At 36.3% G+C, this 21,535-nt stretch overlaps 1 protein-coding gene across 1 annotated transcript; it reads right to left on the bottom strand.

Moving 5' to 3' along the window:
• Window positions 1-1,887: 1,887 nt before the first annotated feature.
• On the bottom strand, window positions 1,888-19,870 carry LOC575539 (metalloproteinase inhibitor 3). Its single transcript, XM_775934.5, has 4 exons — window positions 18,561-19,870; window positions 6,029-6,286; window positions 5,350-5,471; window positions 1,888-3,423 (listed from the first exon to the last, which is right to left on the bottom strand). The coding sequence occupies exons 1-4, from the start codon at window positions 18,715-18,717 to the stop codon at window positions 3,241-3,243; spliced, it is 720 nt and encodes a 239-aa protein (XP_781027.1). The 5' UTR covers window positions 18,718-19,870; the 3' UTR covers window positions 1,888-3,240.
• Window positions 19,871-21,535: the final 1,665 nt, after the last annotated feature.

Below are 21,535 nucleotides of genomic sequence, written 5' to 3'. Positions count from 1 at the left end.
AAATAGAAGGAAAAATGAATTTTGAGTGATACAAGGGAAAGAGAAATCAAAAGAAAGGGAGGGAAAATAGGAGGCATATTAGGCACAATCAGACAAAGACCAGTGTACCTCAAATACAATTAGGAAAATAAATGCAACAATGGTATAGTATTACTTCTGTGATGGGTACAAGTACATTGGCATTTTCTTAAATCAACTATTGTGTAAGATATATACATTATTCCCCCATTATTAATCCAGCATTCAGTTTAGTGATTCTATCTTTAAAACTCTCCATTTTCGATGTAGAGCCTCTTAAGAATAAGGAGCACATTAATGTCCACAGCACCCTTTTAATTAATTACATAGCACTGTAGTCCCTCGCTGAAAATGGGCTGCTTTTTAGGACTCCTAATAGTCGGTGAGTCATTTTTCACCATTGATTTATGTTAGGCTGTCAGCTTTGTTCTTCAGTCTCATTCAGTTTGTTAGTGATTTATACTCATGGTTAGATATTAGCTTGAACCAATCAGAAAAGAGCACCCTATTCTCCCCCCTCCCCCCAAACACTGGGATGCCAGAACCAGATGATAACAGAGTAATGATGTATGTTGCTAATGTGAAAATTACTTCCTCTTTTCTGATATTTACATATATGCAGTGTCCCTATTATAGTGTTACACTGTAGATATATGATACAGTGGATGTGCTTTTTTGCACATGTGTTCAAACCAGGAGGTTTCACTATTTATCTTCTTTGCTCTCTGAGAATTTTATGTTAGACATCGGCATTGTATATGATTGTGTATTATATTGTACAATATAACTTGACACTTTAAAAATTAATTTGATTAAGTTACTTTGTCTTGCTATGTGTGCCTATGTGTGTTGGGAGTACTTTCATGTGAGCCAATAAGCAAAGACACACACCCCCACACACACATCTTTCTTACATACCCCAAATCAAAATATCTGCAAAATTTCTCATGAGACAAAAACAAACATCAACACAAGAATATAGTTACTTTTACAAAATGTTTATTTCTTTAGAAAAGAAGAAGGCTTCTTATAGTGACACACTCATATACGGTGTGAAAGACGAAATGAATGTTACAGATAAGTGCATAAAGCAAACTATACAACATATAGAAATCATTGGTGAATGAAAATACATACATTGACTTAGTTCAAGCATGTAAATTCAGCATCAGAAATATTTCTTTTGTCCTTCAACTTACAGACCAAACTTTCTCATCACAATGTCATTATCTTTCAAAGCAAATTTGTATGTATGCTTCTATGTAGTAGAGCATGTTACATACCATTCTACACAAGATTCTTACTTTACTTTTCCCTTGCACTTTTCAAGAAATCACAGTTGGAAAATAATAGCTCTATGAAACATTGTATACTTTTGTATATTTTAGTATGATTACCACATGGTTAAATATATTTCTTATAATCTTTTGATTCTCATCGTGCATTATTGTAGAAGAGTAATTTCATGCAGGCAATAGATTCAAGAATAAATCATAAATGATGAGCCTTGAATCAATGTCACAGAGAGGAAGAGAGACACTCAGACTTTATAAAGCTACTAATTGTAGTTCCCTTCTTGCACTTAAGTAGTGAAATTATGAAATGATAATGATTTTGTGTCTGGAATACAATAACTTTGTTATGTATGATAGAGCTATTCTAAAGTAAAGTAGTAGATATGGTATGTTACTGTTAATTCTACCGTTTACATTCATGATTTACTTTGTTACCATACAAAATGTATAATTAGAAATAACTTGCAAGTGACAGGTTTGTACACCATCAATCTTTCTTTCCCTGTTGATTTGTGACTATAATGCTATTTTCATAATTCCTTCTTCCTTCCTTCCTTCTTCCTTCCTTCCTTCCTTCTTTCATTCATTTATTCATAAACATAGACATTCATCAAGTAAAATACAACAAACATAACACTGCAAAATAATGATGATACAATATTTAGCACATTGCACAAGGTAACATTAAAAATGAGAAGAATCAGAAATGAAAGAAACATGAAGAAGATTATTTGACTATTAAACAGACTATTCTTAGTTCTGTCTCGTAAGTGATATTACTGTTGATTCTTGTTTCAGTCCCCTAAAAATCCAGTTTTACATTCAAAGAATGCAATCAGGGACAGAAATAAAAAGCCTTTTGTTGTGAAAATCCTGATATAATGAACTGAAAGTATTTTTCAATTTAGTTGAATAAAGATTATTCAGAACAAGTGCTATTAACATATTTTATATGGAAAACATATGATAGATGAGCAAAGATTTCATAAGAAAAAGAGCTGAAATGGATGGAGAAAGTTTATAGACATATAGACAGCATTTTAAACAAACATTTTACATTATACGTGTATATATAAAAAGACAAGCACATAACATATTTTTTGCATTTCTTATGTACAAATTTTTATACAAAATTTAAAGATTCAATCAAGGCATGTTCACATTTTCATATATTTTCAAACATATCTAAATTCAAATCTTGACCATTCATGCATATGATTATAATTATTTGTAGCAAATATTGCTACCTTCAAAATAAGATACAGTGGTGGATATAGTCATTTATAATGCTGATTTTGATTTCAAGTACTTGTAATTCTTAAATCTGAAACTTAAACAAATATTGGAATTACAGTCTTATTCTTCATTATTATTTTATGTTTATAAATGCTACATTTGTAATGCATTATCGGGACTGACTGGTGACTTCTTTAAGTGAGATATTATTAATTTAAACAGAAATTTGGGTCAAGAAATCACTTTCTGTCATATAAAAGTAAATAAACATAAAGGATTCTATTGGAATGGTGTTGTGTAGCCTAAAATGATTGAATATAAAAATGCACTGCTTTGAGCCAATACTGATTTGGGGGAAAATACTCAATTTTTCATTTCATTTGTTCTTCTATTTTTGCCAACATCCTGCAAAAAGGTCACTCTTAACGCTTACAGTGCTAGTGGCAAAACAAACTTGCACCCTTTGACACTTTCAGTGCTCTCGTTGAAAAACTTCACTGCTTGATATTGTTGGTGCTGTGGGTGCAAACTAGCACCCTTTAACACTTTCAGTGCTACCAGTGAAACCTTGCACCACAAAGTGTTCATAGTTGCACAAGGAGCTTAGCAAGCTGCACTGTGAGTGGCAGTCAAGATGTTATTAAAGGCAAAACTTTATCTTGAAGTGCTGTGTTCAATCTCTAGATCCATATCAGGGTGCTTTCAAACATTGCTTCAAGTCCTTTGATTGGTGCCATTGGCAGCCCTGTGCCGTCATCACGCACGCTGTGTGCTGATTGGTGCATCTACTGTGCCACGCGTCCCACTCACACCCTGTAGGTGAAGCCTCTGGTTGTGCCTCCCCGCATGGATGCCGCAATCCACATGTATCAATCTGAGAAAAAGACCAAAAAGAAAGAATGAAATGTTATCATTAATTATTTGTTGAGTGCATATTTACCTTATTTGCATACATTTGTGTTGTACCGACTCGGTTAGTATGAAGGTAATAATATCATTACAGCTCATTTTGTCAGAGGAATCAGGGAGCTGCTGAAAATAACAAAACGCAAACGATAGTAAACTAGAATATCAAGTAATGAATCTATTGGGAATTTGTCTTTTTCCAATTCAAGGAGGCTTTTCCCCATGGTCTGTGCATTAATATCTGTCAATACATTTGACAAATGCATGTCACCACACCTCTTTATCTCTCTTTTTAAACAAACAATTCTTCCCTGCCCAAACATTCTAGATATGATATCTCCTCTCAATAGTACAGATGTCTTACATTCTCATGAACCATACAGTCTAGCCTTGCAGCAAGGCAGAATCAGTTCCTGCTCTCAGAGCAAAATGGAGAGGGTATAGTCTACATGTATAATTGTTCAGACTCCAGTGAACTTGAGTTTATAGATAGCAGAGTAAAGACTACTTCGGCCTGAGATATAATCAACTTGTGAGTCAAGTAACCCTCTATAAATGCCATCTAGGAATGTCCATCAATATAGCTTAGGGTTTGTATGATATCAGAACTGGCGATGAAAGTGGAGCAGAGTAATGGTATAAGAAATATTGTCCCATTCAGAACTCAATAATGTCAATATTCCAAATCATGATGGCCAAAACACTTCCACTTTGATTATCTATTACTCAGTTTAGTACAAGTTTCACAATAAGGAAGCATATAGCAAATGTTTCTGTATAGCTTACAGATGAGAAAATGTCTTATTTTCTCTATCACCTAATTAAACTGCAACTTCATGATGCTTTATAAGAAATGAATAATTTCTGGAAGCATGGCAAATTGATTGTTTGGAGTCAGAAGGGCGTTAACTCATATACTTTCATACAGAGTTAATATCTTTCTGGCTCCAAACATACAAAATTGTTTTATTTCTTTCAGCTTACAGATGATATAAAATGAATTCTACGAGACAGAAATTTCTGTGTACTTTTTAAATCCTGGCAGTGTAATTGAAACAATGATGGGAGAAATATGGTAAGATATTTTGACATCTCAAGTGACGAAGTCTCATTCCATAGTACTCTCAATGGAAATTGGTTTATCATTCCCTGAGAGCCAAAAGGGCAGCAACATTATAACACCCCTCCAGCTCTCAGTATGACGGTATAAACTTGGTGAGTCTGGTCAAGTTATTTTCTTTGAGACTCATGATTAAGCTGTCACGATAATGATATAGGCAGATGTTATGCCATTATCCAATCAAGTTTTGAGACAAGTTGACCTCAGTGTCAACTATTTTACATTCTGCCTTATACTTTGTAGCAAATGGAAACATTATTCTATAGCCAAGTCGGCTCCACATTTTGTGGAATTTTGTCTATAACATATGTGTTCATTTTACTTTTTTTTAAGAGACGGTAGAGGGGAAATATTTGTTTTATCTGCATCTGACAATGCAGTAGCTGATCACTATTGTGAAAATTCTAAAGTTTGTTGTAAAAGTAGTTGATGATTTAGTTCAGCTCAGTTGCATTTATCAGTGGTAGATGTAGAGATAGTAGTGCAATTTTGTAACACATACAATATCAGTCTTCTTTTGCAAAAGAAAAAAATATGAAAGACTAGGGAAGAACAAAGAGTAGTTGACATATAAAACCCCCCAAATGTATGCAATATAGGCCAGCATGACAGGAATCGGGGTGTTTCAATACGCAGATGCAGTACATCTGCTGTGTCATATCTTAGGCAGGCAAAGCTGCTGAAACTTTGATGTAACTACCAGACATAGTATCTACCAGGTTTGACAAACTATGATATTAAAAGAAAAAGCAGACAAACAAACTAGAAACTCACCTGACAACTGCAGTTTTCAGCATACCAGTATTTGAGACCTCTCCTCTGCTTTGATGTGACCGTTTTCCATGAATGATGCCAATCACAGAAATCAAAGTTAAGTCCTCCATGGCCAAATGTACCTGTGAACAAAACATGGACATGATGGATATTATATTTCACATCGAGGGAGTTAAAAAATATACATGAAATTTGAAAAGACAATGTTTTTTCTTGATAGAGGTAGATTTGGTGGAATTTTCTTGCTCTTGCATGAGAAGAGACAGTTTTGAAGTATTTCAATATCTACTTCTGATTCGCTGAGTTCATACATGCACAGCTTAAAGCAGATTTGCTTGTAATTCAGTTTGGTAGAGGAATACAAAAATTTGTTTTTTGTTTTTGTTGGGGGGGGGGGGGGGTAATGCTCTTATTTGAAATATATTGTCCCTGCTATTCTAATCATTATATAACTCATATTTTTGATAGATATCGCTCTTTCAAAGATTTGGTAGCAATCAAATTTATATCATTTTTGAAAAGCTATCATCTGCTCAAAGCCAGAAGTTTTTTTACTCTGTTTGAAAGTAAATTTGATAATTCTCCTCAGGCTCCAAACAGATGATATGTTTACAGGAATACAAATAATAAGATGTTCAACTTCTTCATTGTATATTAGAGGAACCTCTTGGCTACTTACCCATGATAACATAGCTTTCATCATTCATCAGTGTTCCTACTCCACACATTGAATCGTAGAAAGGTGAATAGATATTAACGGTCGTGGTGTGTTTTAGTTTTTCAAACCCCTTGTAGACTTTCTGAATCACCCCAGACCATTCCCTGTGTGACTGGCTGAGTACTTCGATGGGTAGGTCAGGTATCTCAGGGTCGTTTATCTCATACCGTTGTCCATTAGGCAGCTTCAGCTTTTGCTTGAAGATTTTGACTCGGATTGCTATTTAAAAAAAGAGAAAAATGAAACCAAAGGAGAGTGGTTTAGTCATGGAGACTACACAAACATACAAAATCTATTGTATGGTTTTAATCAAGTGACATGAAATTCTACTAAACATTAAGATATTTAGAAAAGAACCTAAGGATATTCCGTAAGAATCTCCATGTATTCTTTTATCGATTGCAACCCCTCGACTTATCCTGTTTTGGTAAAGTAATCATTTTCTTATAGAAAACCCTCGTTAAAGATTCATTTGAATATCAACTAAAAGTCTGTTCATAGTCATTGTATTACAAATATTCCACACCCTCTTGTATGTAAGAAAATGAAAATCATAATACAAAAACACCACCAAGAGTTTTCAGTCTTTGAAAACATATTGCATGAAATGAAACAAAAATAATGAGAATGACTTCTAGCCTCTCATGCAATTAGAGTCCCACTAATTGTAAGTAAGATCTTTGCCTCCAGGCATGCACACCCCTTTAAAGCATTATTTTGGTCTCTTAATTGCCGTCCCATGCTGAGATTCGCTTCACTTGTCAAGAGCTTAAAGTCACACTGCATTCATATTTGTATCGCTGCCTTAGAGTTGCAGTAATCACAGCATGACGTAAATCTTAACACATGGGACTGTTATTATTCCCCACAGGGTCAAGCAGAGAAAATAGAGAACAGTAAATAAAGGCTAATGAGGGGGATATTTCTAGAAATTTCAAATTTACTTTTGTACTTGTAGCGTCCTCCAGTTTCCTAGAGCATTGAATACTTATGAGTCAAGATTTTATTTTCACATCTTTACTTCCATATGTATGTATATTGATATTTATAATTAGTTTGCCTCTTTGTACTAAAAAAAATTGCACTGTATTGCAATATATTGTCAGTTGTAGCAAAATAAACTGCTTACAGCCCTTAATGAGTGTGGCAGAAAAGAATGGAAATTTTGTATATGTTGCTGGGTGCTTATGAATAAAGATATTAATTTCTGAGTCTGTTGAGACTTATCAACATCTCTAATGAACAGGGGATCTTTTGTGTGAAAATTGAGATGTGTGAATTTGTAGTTGGCCTGATCACGAGTGCAGCTCATTTGTATCCAACTTTGGAAGAAAAAAAGTATTTCCCTGGGCCTTTCATAATATTTTGTCTGCATATGATTTGTTATTAGCTATTGCCACTTTCATTTTTGCTACACCATTTGTGGTGGAATGGAAAAATATTTCCTGAAATGTGTTGACAACATGTCCATCAGGAAGTTCAAGCTGGTAATTTTAATCATGTAAAAGTATTTTATCTTTTTTAGTGTATTATCTTTATTAGTATGTTATGTTTATTAGTATATTATCTTTATTAGTATGTTATGTTTATTAGTATATTATCTTTATTAGTATTTACCTTCATTAGTATGTTATCTTTATTTATTTAGTATATTTTTGTTAAAACTTTGCCTAATTCTCTAAGGGGTTGTGATCAGAGAGAGAGAGAGAGAGAGAGAGAGAGAGAGAGAGAGAGAGAGAGAGAGAGAGAGAGAGAGAGAGAGAGAGAGAGAGAGAGAGAGAGAGAGAGAGAGAGAGAGCAAGCACCATTATATATGCCAAATTTGGTAGATAATATAGGACCCCTGTTCAGACCTTCCACCTGACCATATATGGTATCACTCCTTGGTTTTCAGTGCAGTCTTTTGTCGGGATTCTTGTCTGGGAACTCTTATAGTTCACCGACCCTCGATCTGGTCATATAAATACCCTTTTATGCCTGAAGGTAGAAAGTATTTTGAGGGTGCTGAACGACCATATTGTTATGTAGTTTTTCTTTTTACCTTGCCTTAGTAGTGATATAAAGAACTGCATATCAACTGAATTAGTATACTGAAACATATCACATAAGCTTAATGACTGAATTGTGACATTTTTCAAACGTTAAGAATCTTACAAATATGCAATGTATATAAACTAAAATTGACAGAATTTGTCATTTATATATATAGAATCATGTTAAATGCTTGTTTCTTCTGACTTACAGTATTCTTCGTTTCTAATATATTGATCAGTTTCATGTGTTTTTTCCTTTTTGTAACCCCCTCTACAAGTGAAGGACGCTATGTTCTGCTTTACGATGGTAATAGTGCCCTATCAGGTTTCATTTTTTGTATTTTCCTTTGTACCTCAATATGTACAGCTCTAACAAGCCAAAGTTGACAAATGTCATTGTCAGAAAGTCCAAAATCCATTTTTCATAGTCTCCCTCTGTTTACTTCTACCCAGATTTTCTCTTTCAACACTATTGACTCCCAAGTCTAATCCGACCAATAAATTCCTATCTACCAGGTGCACCCTTCTACTCCTATTCAATTCTTTTTGCCTCATGATTTTTTTTAAACACAAGGACATGAATCATTTAGCTCAATCTTCCAAAATCTGTCATCTGTGACAAGCTCCATGGAAGATAAATGAGATCAAAGCGGGCTCTATTCTCAGACCTGACAATAGTGAAAACGATTTTTCCTGCTTTTAATTGTTGAAATCAAAGTTATGATTTGATTTGTTATTGGTTCTTTATAGATTCAATGATGCATGTGCCTTGAAGCGTTCTTAATTGATGATCGCATGCTGGAACTATATCCTGTCTTACTTGAATATTCTTTGTATTCAAATAATTACTCTTTTTTGTGAAAAGATTTTTAGTCTAGTGGTAAGTCAGTTATATACAACGCAACATGAATCAACATTTCTAACTTTGAAAATTCTAAGTTAGATATTTTGAAAATTCAACTAAAACTAGCAAACAATTGTAGGGATTTCTCATACCAACTTTTACCCTTTAGAAATTACTTTGGTAACTTTTATATTTCCAACTCTCAGTCTTGGGAGCTCACATGCTTTTTTCTACCCTCTATATCTGTTTCTATGAGAAAAAAATTAAGTGTTGAACAAACATTCTTAGACGTAACTATTTTATGCTGAGCCCAGGATAACTTGGGCTAGAGTTTATAGAAGATGTGTGTTTTATCATGCAACTACCGGTACTACGAATTCAGATCGTATCCAGTGAGATACTATATTGAGCACGATTTCCTCACGACACTGGCACAGAGAAGATCAACTTGACAATGGCACGTTGGGTCAGGGGTCGTAGCGGTCAAGAGCACCGATGATGTCATGAGAGGGGTGGATTGTGGGTAAAGTATTACTGGAATGTAAGAGATAGCAACAATTGCCGCAGGTCACTCTGCCTGTTGATAGATCACTTGATTAAGAAAGAAATCGAGGATATGATGTTGCCTTCTCACTTTCTTCGAGATAATAATAATAATAAAATGGTGCTTATAAAGCATTTTCCATTGAAGTCTCTTAGTGTATGATCTAATTTATGCTTTTATCTTAAACTTTTAAATCCAATTTAAAGTACATTTGAATTGTGCAACACATTTCATAATTTGGGGGCCTTGTTCAGGCATTTCTCATTTATGAATGAGGGAATCTTGAAGTTTACAAGTTAAAACTATGTCTTTTGCAGATGATTTCATAATCTTTGCTTATGGTTTCAGTGATTAGTAAATTTTCACTACGTAAGTCAGTTTTAGGTTTCCTCGTTTTATTCTCTTTAACTTCTATTTCAGGGTACACTCACCAAATATTCCAAAAATATTTATATCTCCTTTGTAATATATCATTTAAAATCTATGGATCGTGACTTCAATCACTAGAAGGAATGGTCATCCCATCACTGCATTCTTGGATTTAGGATTGAGTGTCGCAAGGGAATCTTGCTGAGGTATGTGGACGTCACGGTACACCTTTAGGTCAGTGAGGGAGAGCCAGCCGAACTGCACGCTAGCTCTTCCCTGATTGATGGTTTCAAACTCACGTGTATGATGAATCCCAATATTGCATTTCAATCGGCCGAGGCTTTGCAGGGGATTACTGGGAAATCAGTAGGATTGAAGTGTTAAAGGTGATAGGTTTTTCTGGGAAAGTTAGCAAAATTAAATGAAATGGCTATTTTGGTATTTATCTGACTGATTGAAACACTACCAGCAGGTTTCTGAAAACTTAAAAACTGACACTTCCCAAGAAATCATCAAACAAGATACTTTGTACTGATCAAATTTTACAGACAAAGATTACACATCATTTTAGGAGGGATAATCCTGAAGCATTTTAAAAGTTGAATTTTTTTTGGGTGCATAAAATCACTAGTTTCTCTCACAAATTACTTTCATCATACTAGTGCCCATGTTCCCATTGGTCTTTAAAACTAATAATAGTTACAACATAATGAGTGGTGGTTCAATGTTGAATAAAGGAACATAACTTGTGATGCTGATTTGGGATGATGAGTTGAGAATAGATGATTTAATGAAAGCCTTCTTCACTAGAGTATCACATGGTATTGTCTTTAGGAATAAGGTTTTGTTGTCCTGATCTGAATTGTGCATCCTTTTTCAAGAAACCATCGATCAATAGAATCTTCACAGTCTAGTTATGAAAGGCATTATGTTTCTGGAATATTTTACATCAGATAGTTTAGATTCTTTAAGCACCTGCACTGTACATGTACTAGTAACACTTTTCTACTCATCCTAATGGTTTCACATCAGGTTGTGTGCAGTAAAATATTTTTCAGATGTAAGCTATGTTTCAGATATGATTCTATAAGCACTACTTCTAAGACTTTTCCATTAATCCGGATCAAATGTTTTATTCAGGATAAATTAATCGAGACATGAATTCTGAAAAATATCTTAACCCATGGGATACTACTTCATTTTGATAAAACACATATTTACCATAGACTTTTACCCAAGATATCCAAGGCTTGATATTAAACAGATTAAAGCTCTGGTTTCAATTAGCAACAACCCCCCCCCCCCCCTCATCAGTAACAACTTCAGCTGTTCATTTACTCTCATAGAGCATACCACCAATGATGGTCATACTAGCAGACTGTAATTAGGAGATGGCAATTAGTTAGTTTACACCTTGGTGGTATCATCTGTTGCATGTTCTTGAAGACATAGACCAGGCCCTCTTCAATAGGACCAATTCACACCTCTTTGTGATGTCATCTATTGTGTCACAAACCTTTTCTTGAAGAAAATTGACATTACCCAAGCACCCAAACCTCCCTTTTCATTCAAGCATCTTTGGTGTCATCTGTTGCTTCCCTAAGCTCTCTTTGAAGACTTAGCCCATGACCAATTCTCACCAAACCATTAGTTCACACTGACCTCACAAAGACCCCTAAGTCATCTTCTCTGAATGAGTCGATTCTTTAGTAGAAATACACAAAAGATGCTCCCTTCTTTGTTCCTGAATGTTAGCACAAAGTCCCTAGTGCCTTTATGTCATGTTTGCCCTCAGTAATTAGACTGTGTCAGTGGGAGAGTCCTATTATCATGGCAAGACACAAAGAGTGTGATACCCAAACTATTATACCAATTCTGCTTCCCATCCCTGAAATCCTCCTTAATCCTATCTTTTATTGTCATTAATGACAAACATCAATGCACTATTAGTTTCTGTCTGATAATAGGAATTGGTTAGTTATTAATATCTCAATTCAATAATCCCCCATCTGCAGTCTGTGATCATTCCTATTTCATCCAATTACATCCCTTTCTGTTTCACTCACCAAATAGATCCAAGCTGCCCCAACCTACCCTCACAATGTATAAGTCTTGATTAGGAAATTAATTTGAAAAATCATAGAAAATCATGTGATGGCTTAAATTTTTATTCGAGTGCAAACTTTTAGTTTGAAAGGGAATGAAGGCAAAGGATTAAAGCTTAAAAGCGATGAAACATCTGTCTGGACATTAGCAAATGAAAGAACTTATGAAAACAATATTTTTTTCAGCCTTAAAATGGAATTAAAAGAGACTGCAATAAAAATGTACCTAAGATGCAAAGATAATTTTTTTGTACTTCAAAGTTATCGATGAAAATAAAGGGAAATTTTATTTTATTATGTGACTTATCAAAATTCAACGACATTCATATCTTGAAAGCTAAGTTGTGTATAAAAGGGGTTACTTTGTACAGTACTTTAGATTTACCAAAATGAAAGCTTCATTTACTCTTATTATATATTCCTCTTTTAATTCAAAGCGCCTTAAACCAACAGTTGTTTTCTCAAGTCTATGATTCCCTCCAAAATGATATTTACTCTCTCCATCTGGTCCTAGTCTTGTCAATAAGTCTTATATGTCAAAGACACTTTATCCTCTTTACCCATCCCTTGGCTAAACAAACTCCAGCTGTCTACAGCAAACATAGTGCCATATACGCAGCCTTCAATTTTGTTTAGTTTAACACCAGAAGAACCAATATCAAGAAGCAATTTTGATATTCTTTAGTAGGATAGCAACAATAGGAAACCTGAAAGCTGTTCCAATTAGACCCAAAGTTTGCTTTGTGTATTCCATGGGAGACATTTAACATCTGACTACTGAATTCTCTTCCTTCTGTAGGTTTAATACATGGATCACCCGGTTTCGATGGGGTAATATTTAGCAGTGCAAAGTAGTTATGATAATCAGAGTTGAAAATTCTCAAATAGATTCTTTCTCTCCTCTTCCCATTTCTGGAGTAATTACTTAATTTCACCATTTGGTTTAGTCATATGAATCTTCTTCTTTTTAATTTATTAGAAATGGGCTTTTAATAAGTTTATATGAGAGGGAGCCAGTAGAATTGAGTTCATTATCTTCCTAGCCACCTTTGAGAGGCATCTTCCTATGGATGTGTGCGGTTAGATTGGTTTTAGATGGGACCTTTGTACTGTCTGCTTTCCTTTGTTTGGGATGATAGATAAAAGATGGGCTGTCACAACACCAGCGCACGACCGTCAACCGATGTGCGGATAGCATCAGGGCGGAATGAATAGATGCCCTCCTACCACCGCAGGGTAGACCAATAATGATGTCCTATTTAGTCCGCCTTATAGATTCATTCATGGAAATTTGAGAGATGAGAGCCAGAAGGACCCAAAACATGTTTAGTATATTACTTTGAGCCCTTTTGACCCTTGACAGACTGTTCATGCTTTGGGGGAATGAACAGTGAAACATCCAAACTAGACTTAATGAACTGGTACCATTTGGGGGCAGAAGTCTATATCTTGAGTAGATGTCTCACACAGGCAGTCAGTGTTGATGAAGCATTTCACCTCAGAAAGACAATATGATTTTAGTACAACACTCATTTTTCATAGATTTCATCCCAAGTTATCTTGGCTTCAGTATTCAAAGGGTTAAGTGTAAAAGTGGATGTGGTCACAATATGAAGAAAATACCAGCTTTTGAATAACTATATAAGTAACCCCCTGCTATTTTTCCATCCCACCAGCAAAAAAAGAAACTTGTACAAAGCCAAAAGAAATTGTGGTTTTATGCTCTACAAGAGTTGGGAGTAACCAAAAGGGGAAGTGAAATATCACTTTAAAGTGATTAACTCTTATCCTATATTCTGAAGCCATATAACCTAATATGATTATCCAACAAGGGTACTTGTTACACTCGATGACCGAAACAAATTTGCTACAATTTGGTGAAGCCTTACAAGCGTTCATTGAGTTAATAGGATAAAAGTACTTGTTGCAACCACAAGATGAATTCTGTTACACAGGCGAGGACCATCTGGGATGTCTTGGCTCAATAAATAGGTTAACTGCAACACAATTAAGACCATGCTGTTTGCTCAAATTGGCCACCAGTATGACATCACACCTTAGCCCACGTTTGAAATGCTTCACCTTCACTTCACCAGCTGCTCACTAACATTCTAATCCACTCCCAAATAGGACCTGAGTGAGTGAACATCTGCTTAGCAACCTAGCCCTAGCTATAATGAAATGGAGTGTCTTTTCACCAATCAACCTCTACACATCCCAGTTAGGAGAAGAATAGAAAAGAGAGAAAGAAAGATAGATTTCTCCCCTTCTAAGCTCCCAAACTTCTTTTCATTCCTCAGCACACTGTTTGTTGTCTATTGTATTATGTTGGCTTTGGTAGAGGCGCGTGCCAAGCCCTGGCTGCATCCTGAAGCCCGCCCGCCCACCCACCCCACGCTACCCCTAAACAATAGCTCATGCCAAGCGTCAATTGTTTGGCTTTGGTGACTCCTAAGCTCCGGATGAAAGGATGCAAAAAATCATTAAAAGACTGGCGTTAGAGGCGCATGCTGGCCACAAGACCAACTCACAATCTACACAAAATACATAATGATTGCATGGTGTTCCATGCCTTATTAGTGTCTGTAATTTACCTTAATGGAATTTTTTGTTTTTATAAGATCTGCATGATAATTGTTGATAGTGAAGCAAAGGCTGCCGCTGTTTTTTTTGTAACTCAGAAACTGATGCAAGTTGTTCTTACATGGTTTTACCTGGGGATTACTCTTGTACTCCTTAAGGCAAGATTGAGACTGAGAGAGAAATGATAGAGAGGAGGAGAGAGAGAGAGAGAGAGAGAGAGAGAGAGAGAGTGGAAGAGAAAGAGAGAGAAAGAAAAAATAAAGAGGTAGAAAGAGAGAGATGCATTTGTTGAAAGATAGAAAAATGAAGGGAGATAGATGAGAGACAAAATAAGAGAGAGAGAGAGAGAGAGAGAGAGAGAGAGAAGAGAGGGGGGGGGGGGCAAAAGGACAAACAAAAGTTGAGTTGTTTTTCATATTCAGAATTTTGAACTGGTCCCATGCCTGAGGGCATCATAAGAACTGAAAAGAACCTCATTATCACAGCTCAAGAAAGAACCTTAGAACCTGGCCAATGAAGGAAAATCAGAAACCTGCAAAGTGTTTGTGAAAAAGTCAATTGTGCTGAAAATTCAGACATGTCAGATTATCCCAAGTCAGAGAACGAGAGAGAGCAAGGGAGAGGGAAAAAAAAGGCATGAATCAGAGAATTTCCATACAGTAACTTATCTTTTATTTCATAACAAAACATATAGCTGCCTGAAAATACTTATTGGGAGTTGCCTGCAGGGAATAATCACACTTTCAATCACTGACTGGCAAAGTTAGGAAATTGTAAAGTTTCCCTTGTCACTTCATTGAAAACAGAAGTTTTGTCACAAAGTTACAGCTGAGGTTCTGTGTTGTTTTGTAATATGAAAATGGTCAAAGAAAATTCAGAAAGCTGGGCTTGTCCATGAAAGACACAAAGAGTTAAAAGTCTAACAAAGGCATCCTGACCATAGTCTTTTCTTACAACTAAATGGTCAGGTCAAGACATTATTTGAAATGGTCATTGAAACAAATTACTAGGTACTAAATATGGTAATTTAAAAAAATGAAAAAAGAGTCTTTTTGAGGCTGGAAGGGGCAATTAATTTGCAAATTATATTTAATTTCGGCTACGTTAACCCATATTATATAGCACATGAAAATACCCTTCAATGTAATCTTATGCTTTTCGGCAGAAAGTCATTAAAATGGAAAATAATTCAAGATGGATAACCAATTATTATTCCCAATCAGGCGATATATTGTATATGCAAACAATATCCCTCAATATTGCCCCACTCCCGAAGGCTCAAGCCCCAGGCGATTTATTGGATAATCTACCCTCAAGAAAAACTCCCCTAATTTGAGCAATTGTCCTGCGATATTCTTGTTTTAACAATAACTTCACCATAGGCATCCATCTGCCCAGCTCCAGCTAATGACTCCATGTTTGTGTCAGAGGGATATGTGAAAGACACAGAGGGGAGGGAAACCTTTGTGAGTAAGACCATCAACTGAAACCTAAGCAGTGTTAAGAAGGGGTGAGGTGAAAGGATTTGAGAGACTCTGCAAACATAGTTGGGAACAGGCACAGTGGAGCACCCCAATTACCGTGCGATCGACTCTCGTCCAGTAAACATCATTTGCATAAAATCAACAATTGTGTACCGTCGATGCGAAAAAAAGTAAACAAATTTCGAAGACAAATTCTTCATTAATGTGATGAATATCACCAATCAAAGCTACTAAATCGAGTATTGAATAAATTTGCAAGACACTCATGTGTATAAAAAGAGTTATTGATGCACAGAAAATGTGAAATTTAAGGGATAGTTTTGACGAACAAAAACGAAAAAAATGAGATACAAAATCACCGTAAAATTCACCATTTCTTTTAGAGCGAGAAAGAATTGCCTCGTATGAACAGAAAGAAAATTTAATAATCTCAATCCTTGTGAAATATCTCTTTTCATAGTTGCTTGATAGGGTCGCAACAGAGAAAAACATACCCCAATGTCCGAATCTCATCGAACAAAAATAATCCTTCGTTGTCGCAAAATTGTTTGACCAGTCCCATACATTCAAATGTGTGTCATGTCTGAACCTCGCGTGTGCGTTGGCTATACATGTCTTGCCAGCCGACTGCACACGTGCACGCTAATGGCTCAGCTGTTTCGATCTGGCCTGCACCGGGCCTAAGACGCATGCGCAGTACATCGCTGAGATCGATGACGTCATGTTCAATGAGTTCGCTGACTACAACTTTTAAAAATGAAGCCCCATGAAAAAGAACGTTATAACCAAAAAAAATACAGCGGAGAAGCGAAAATTTCGCCCATGTATGGATTCAACCCTAATGAATATTCATACCAAGTCTCTTCTTCGTGCATTGCTTGATAGGGTCAAAAACTTAAAAAGTAGACGTCGTGTTTTTCGAGGGGCGAAGCTCAAAACACATTAATATCTCGAGTTTTATTCCATGGAATTTCGTATTTATTTCAATGACATCAAATTCATAATAATTTTAGTTAGTATGGAAAGTTTCATAGCGATATTGGCAGTAATAAAGGCGCAACGCGAATTTTAAGATTTGACATTCTAGCACACACATGTTCGGATTCACGCAGATGTCCGTTGGTTATTCAAATAGAACGGGCCGCTAATGATATGCAAATTGGGGTGCTCCGCCGTGCCTGGGAAGGAATCTCAAAATCAAACATCATTTTGAATAGTGGAAGACTGAGGTTGGGGACTGTGAAAGATTTTGAAGGATGGAAGTGTACAATGACCTTTGCTCTCCATGCAGATTGCTAGATTTTTACCTTAGTTAATTTATACTTTACTTGCAAATTAACTTTCATCAATAAAAAGTTGATGGTTCCTAACGGGATGTTGAGGAGTATTCCAGAAGAAGAAGATGATTGGTATTGTAACATTTTGATCTTCGAACAGAGCCATCTTTTACTTTAAATTTTAGAGAGCCAATTTTATGAGTCTTTCCATCTCCTCCTTTCATAATTTATGACTTAAAATATATGTTTTGTGTGACTAATTCAAAAATGACAATCCATGCTTGTTTTGTGATAACATTAGATTAATGTTTATAACCCATCCTCGAAAAATAAGCAGAAACAGAAACAAAACTAGACAAACTTAAACCTTTAGTTAAGAAATAAACACTGAACTTTAAGACACTGGGCCACTTTTAAACAGGAATCTTCAGCAACTTGGTGTAATTTCCCCACCTTTTATTTAAAAAGGATATGTACATGTAATTCTCATTCTCATAAAAATTGCAATTTTGATGTATAATCAAACTTTATTAAGCCAAGTTGACGAGGCAAAAACCTGATAACGATCAATATCCAGCAAGAATTGATGAGAAATTTACATGCATGAGTTATCTATTTCAAATTCAATAATTCAATAATCAAGCCTGTTTTGCATAGCATAGGCGAACATTGTAGCGAGTTTGTATTGATTTAAGCCTACTGGTTTCTGTTCTATTTAATGCAGGTCAAGTACATTCAAATGTCAGATTGACAGAGATAACCTCCCATCTTTCAATTGAAATATGAAGTAAATCTACAAATTTAGTCAAACAACAAGAAGATTTGATTTGGGGAAGAGGCAATCATATTCTTGATTATGTAATGAATTCAGAACGTTTATGAACCTGATTCATTAGCTTTGCAAAAAAGTAATTGGTTTGGTATTCATATAAATTAGTTGATACTTGATATATTGTCAAAGTTTTAAAATATTTTTGATGAGAGTGTATTGCTACAACAATGTAAAATACAAGAAAATTATCAAGTCTTTAATCATAGTCCGACTATTATTAATAATTCAAACCAAGAAAGCAAAAAATAAATGAGCTTGGTCTACTTTACATTATATACATTTTGAGAGGGATGTTTCTAAAATATAGTTTCTTTACACTTGAAAACATCATTGTATTGTTGAAAGTTGGTACACCACTGAAAACACTACAATGGAATTGGAAGGAACTTTATGCAAAGTTGAAGAGAAGATGTTTTACTCACCATAATCTGAGTCACAGTAATGCTGCTGAGGATGTTTAGGCAAGCAGGTACAGGCCTGGACAAAGTCAGCCTCCAACAGAAAACAGCTCAGGAGTAAGACCATGAACATCAGCATCATCATCATAGTCCTTCTCAATGCCTGACATAGCATCTCCATCTTCAATCAGACTTGTTGTTTACGAGTGAGAAGAGTCAGCTTGGATGCGGATAATGTAACTCTGGATATGCTCTTCAACGGAGTGTAACTTTAGGCGTGGAATTCCTCTGGCGTAAGACTACACCTGATTGGCATCTCATTCAAGATTTGATGAGAGAGAGAGAAGATCGTGCTACAACCTCCTTAGCTGACGTTTTCAAACCGTACTGAAGGAGGTGGAAGGAAGACAAGTGTTATGATTGTCCAAATGTTGATCCTAAATCCTGCTAACTTGGCTGGAGATGGCTTATTAGGGGATGAATGAAGCCAAAATACAAACAATGCACTGGATTCACTTCAGGATGAAGTCACAGCATGCATTCACCAACAAATAGGCAGGATGTTTGTGGCTGTTTTATAACAAAGTTTGGCTGTTCAGAATAACATGTAGCCTTTTGAGCTCTAAAGTTGTACTCCTGGTAGACTTATAGAGATGTTGACTGTATGAAGTTCAGACTTGCACTGGCTGACTGCTCACAGTCCCTGAAAGCCAAAGTTGTTTTCCTTCATCTACTCCAGCCAGACTATCCCAATGAGAAGAAGAATAGAAGGATGATGGTAGCTTGGCTGAGTTCTGCCAGTCAAGACAATTGATTCGGCCGGCACGCGAGGGCACGTGGGACTTTTGATAGCTCTTTCATGAACAATTCTTCTACCGCAGCTACACTTCAAACAAAAGTCTCGCCAACGCGTGGAAGTAGAGAAAAAAGAGGATAGAATCACTTGAATTGATGCTGCTGCACCCCCCTGAAACAAGTTGTGGTACAGAGTGAGCCAGAGAGAAAGAGAGAGAGATAGAGAGAGAGAGAGAATATAATGCTAGTACTTAGCACAAGAGCCAACCTGGTAAATAAGCACCCCGCTCCCAAAGTATGTGCTCTATACCAACCCCCATGCACACATGAGAACAAAAGAAGTCGCGTGGCTGCAAGAGCGAAGGGCACGCACTCATGCACCCATGCGATCAGACCCGGGCCTCAGCACAATGAACTTCCAGTCTCGCTTGGTTGGCTGGCTGGCTGGCTGGCTGGCTGGCTGGCTTGTGCTGTGGTAGTAGTCCATTAAACATTAAACCTTGCTGCTACTGCTACTATACCATGGTCTTTAGTATGCATTATCGATGCAGGGGGTGTATACATGCATATTTAGTAGAGTTTTAATAGGCTTTGGGCACGCGCCTATAGCACCTGGTGCTGGTCTTTGTTTACTCACGCACTCATGCCTGCCTGCTCAACCAAATAGACCCCCCCCCCTCCCTTCTCTCTTTATCGTTTTATGTCCACATAGACCCCATAAATGGAGATAACATAGGAGATGAAACCAAGCAGATAGGGACCCTTTGAGGGAGATGCATAACTATAGTGTTGTGGCTGCAGGTGCAGGTTTCGATCTGTGATGAACTATTTTTCTCTCTTACGGACCAAGTTTGATTCAATTAAACTTGACATGTACTAGTATCTTGTCCTGTCCTTACAAATAATTATCATTATGATTAAATTACATTTATGGAAGGGTAATGGAGGTTGGGAAGAAATGACAGCTAGGAGAGTGGAGGTAGCACAAATATCTGTTTAAATGATAAAAAGAAGTGTATCAGAAAGTAAGAAATTATTCAGAAATACCCTTTTCCACTTGTTTAATATGGAACTAAGTTGAAGTTATTAACATTTGTTAACTCTACCAAAATATACTATTCTTGATTTCTTTGAATATAAAGTAAGGAAGGCAGTAGTAAAAACCCATTGCAATTTAAAAGAAAAATAGTCCCCTTTTCAGAAGATTAATATGTTATTTTGGTAAATTGTTATTAATTTGTTAGAAAATCATGTTTCTTATCTCTACTTAGGAATTCTGTTTCTCTTTCATCTTCATTTGCCATCATTAGATTAATTTCATTTTCATTCCTTTCCCTTTGTGCATTTTTTGACATTGTTATTTAATCATCTCTCTAGTTCTTTTTATTATTGGGCTATTGTCATTATCTCCATATATTGTGAATTATGTTTAATTAATCATTCTGTTACGTATTATCCTTCATTTTCTGTTAGTCTATTTGTATCTAAATATTTTGTCTATCCCTTTTCTTCCAACATCCCCGCATCTCCTCTTGCTCTCTATCTTTCCCTCCCCCTCTCCCCCCCCCCCTCTCTCTCTCTCTCTCTCTCTCTCTCACTCTCTCCCTCTCTCTCTCTCCCTCTCTCTCCCTTTCTCCCCCTTTCCCTCCCTTTCCCCGTTCACCCTTTCTCTGTATTCCAATTCTCTTGCACTCTTTCTCTTACTCATCCCTCTCCCCTCTCTCTCTCTCTCTCTCTCTCTCTCCCCCTCCCTCCTCTCTCTCTGTCATTCTCTCTCTCTGTCTCTCTGTCTCTCCCTCCCTCCTCTCTCTCTGTCATTCTCTCTCTCTGTCTCTCTGTCTCTCCCTCCCTCCTCTCTCTCTGTCATTCTCTCTCTCTGTCTCTCTGTCTCTCCCTCCCTCCTCTCTCTCTGTCATTCTCTCTCTCTCTCTCTCTCTCTCTTGCTTAATATCTTTCCTTTTTATCTCTATTTCTCTCCCTTCTGTTTTGCTCTCTCCTTCAGCGATGTGTTGAAACAATTTTTTGGCATTTATTTGTAATAATTTTCAGCTCATTTTAGCTAACATATTATCAACATTATTTAATTATGTACCATACCATTCCCTTCCTTTTCTCTCTGTATGTCTGCATCACTGTGTCCCCCCCCCCCCTTGCCCCCCCCCCCCCTCTCTCTCTCTCTCTCTCTACACCTCTATCCAGATCTT

The sequence above is a fragment of the Strongylocentrotus purpuratus genome, unplaced genomic scaffold (assembly GCF_000002235.5).
Source record: "Strongylocentrotus purpuratus isolate Spur 01 unplaced genomic scaffold, Spur_5.0 spur5_scaffold_6, whole genome shotgun sequence".
Classification (NCBI taxonomy): Eukaryota; Metazoa; Echinodermata; class Echinoidea; order Camarodonta; family Strongylocentrotidae; genus Strongylocentrotus; species Strongylocentrotus purpuratus.
The sequence above is the reverse complement of the archived record's forward strand: the minus strand, read 5'-3'. Positions and strand labels throughout refer to the sequence as shown.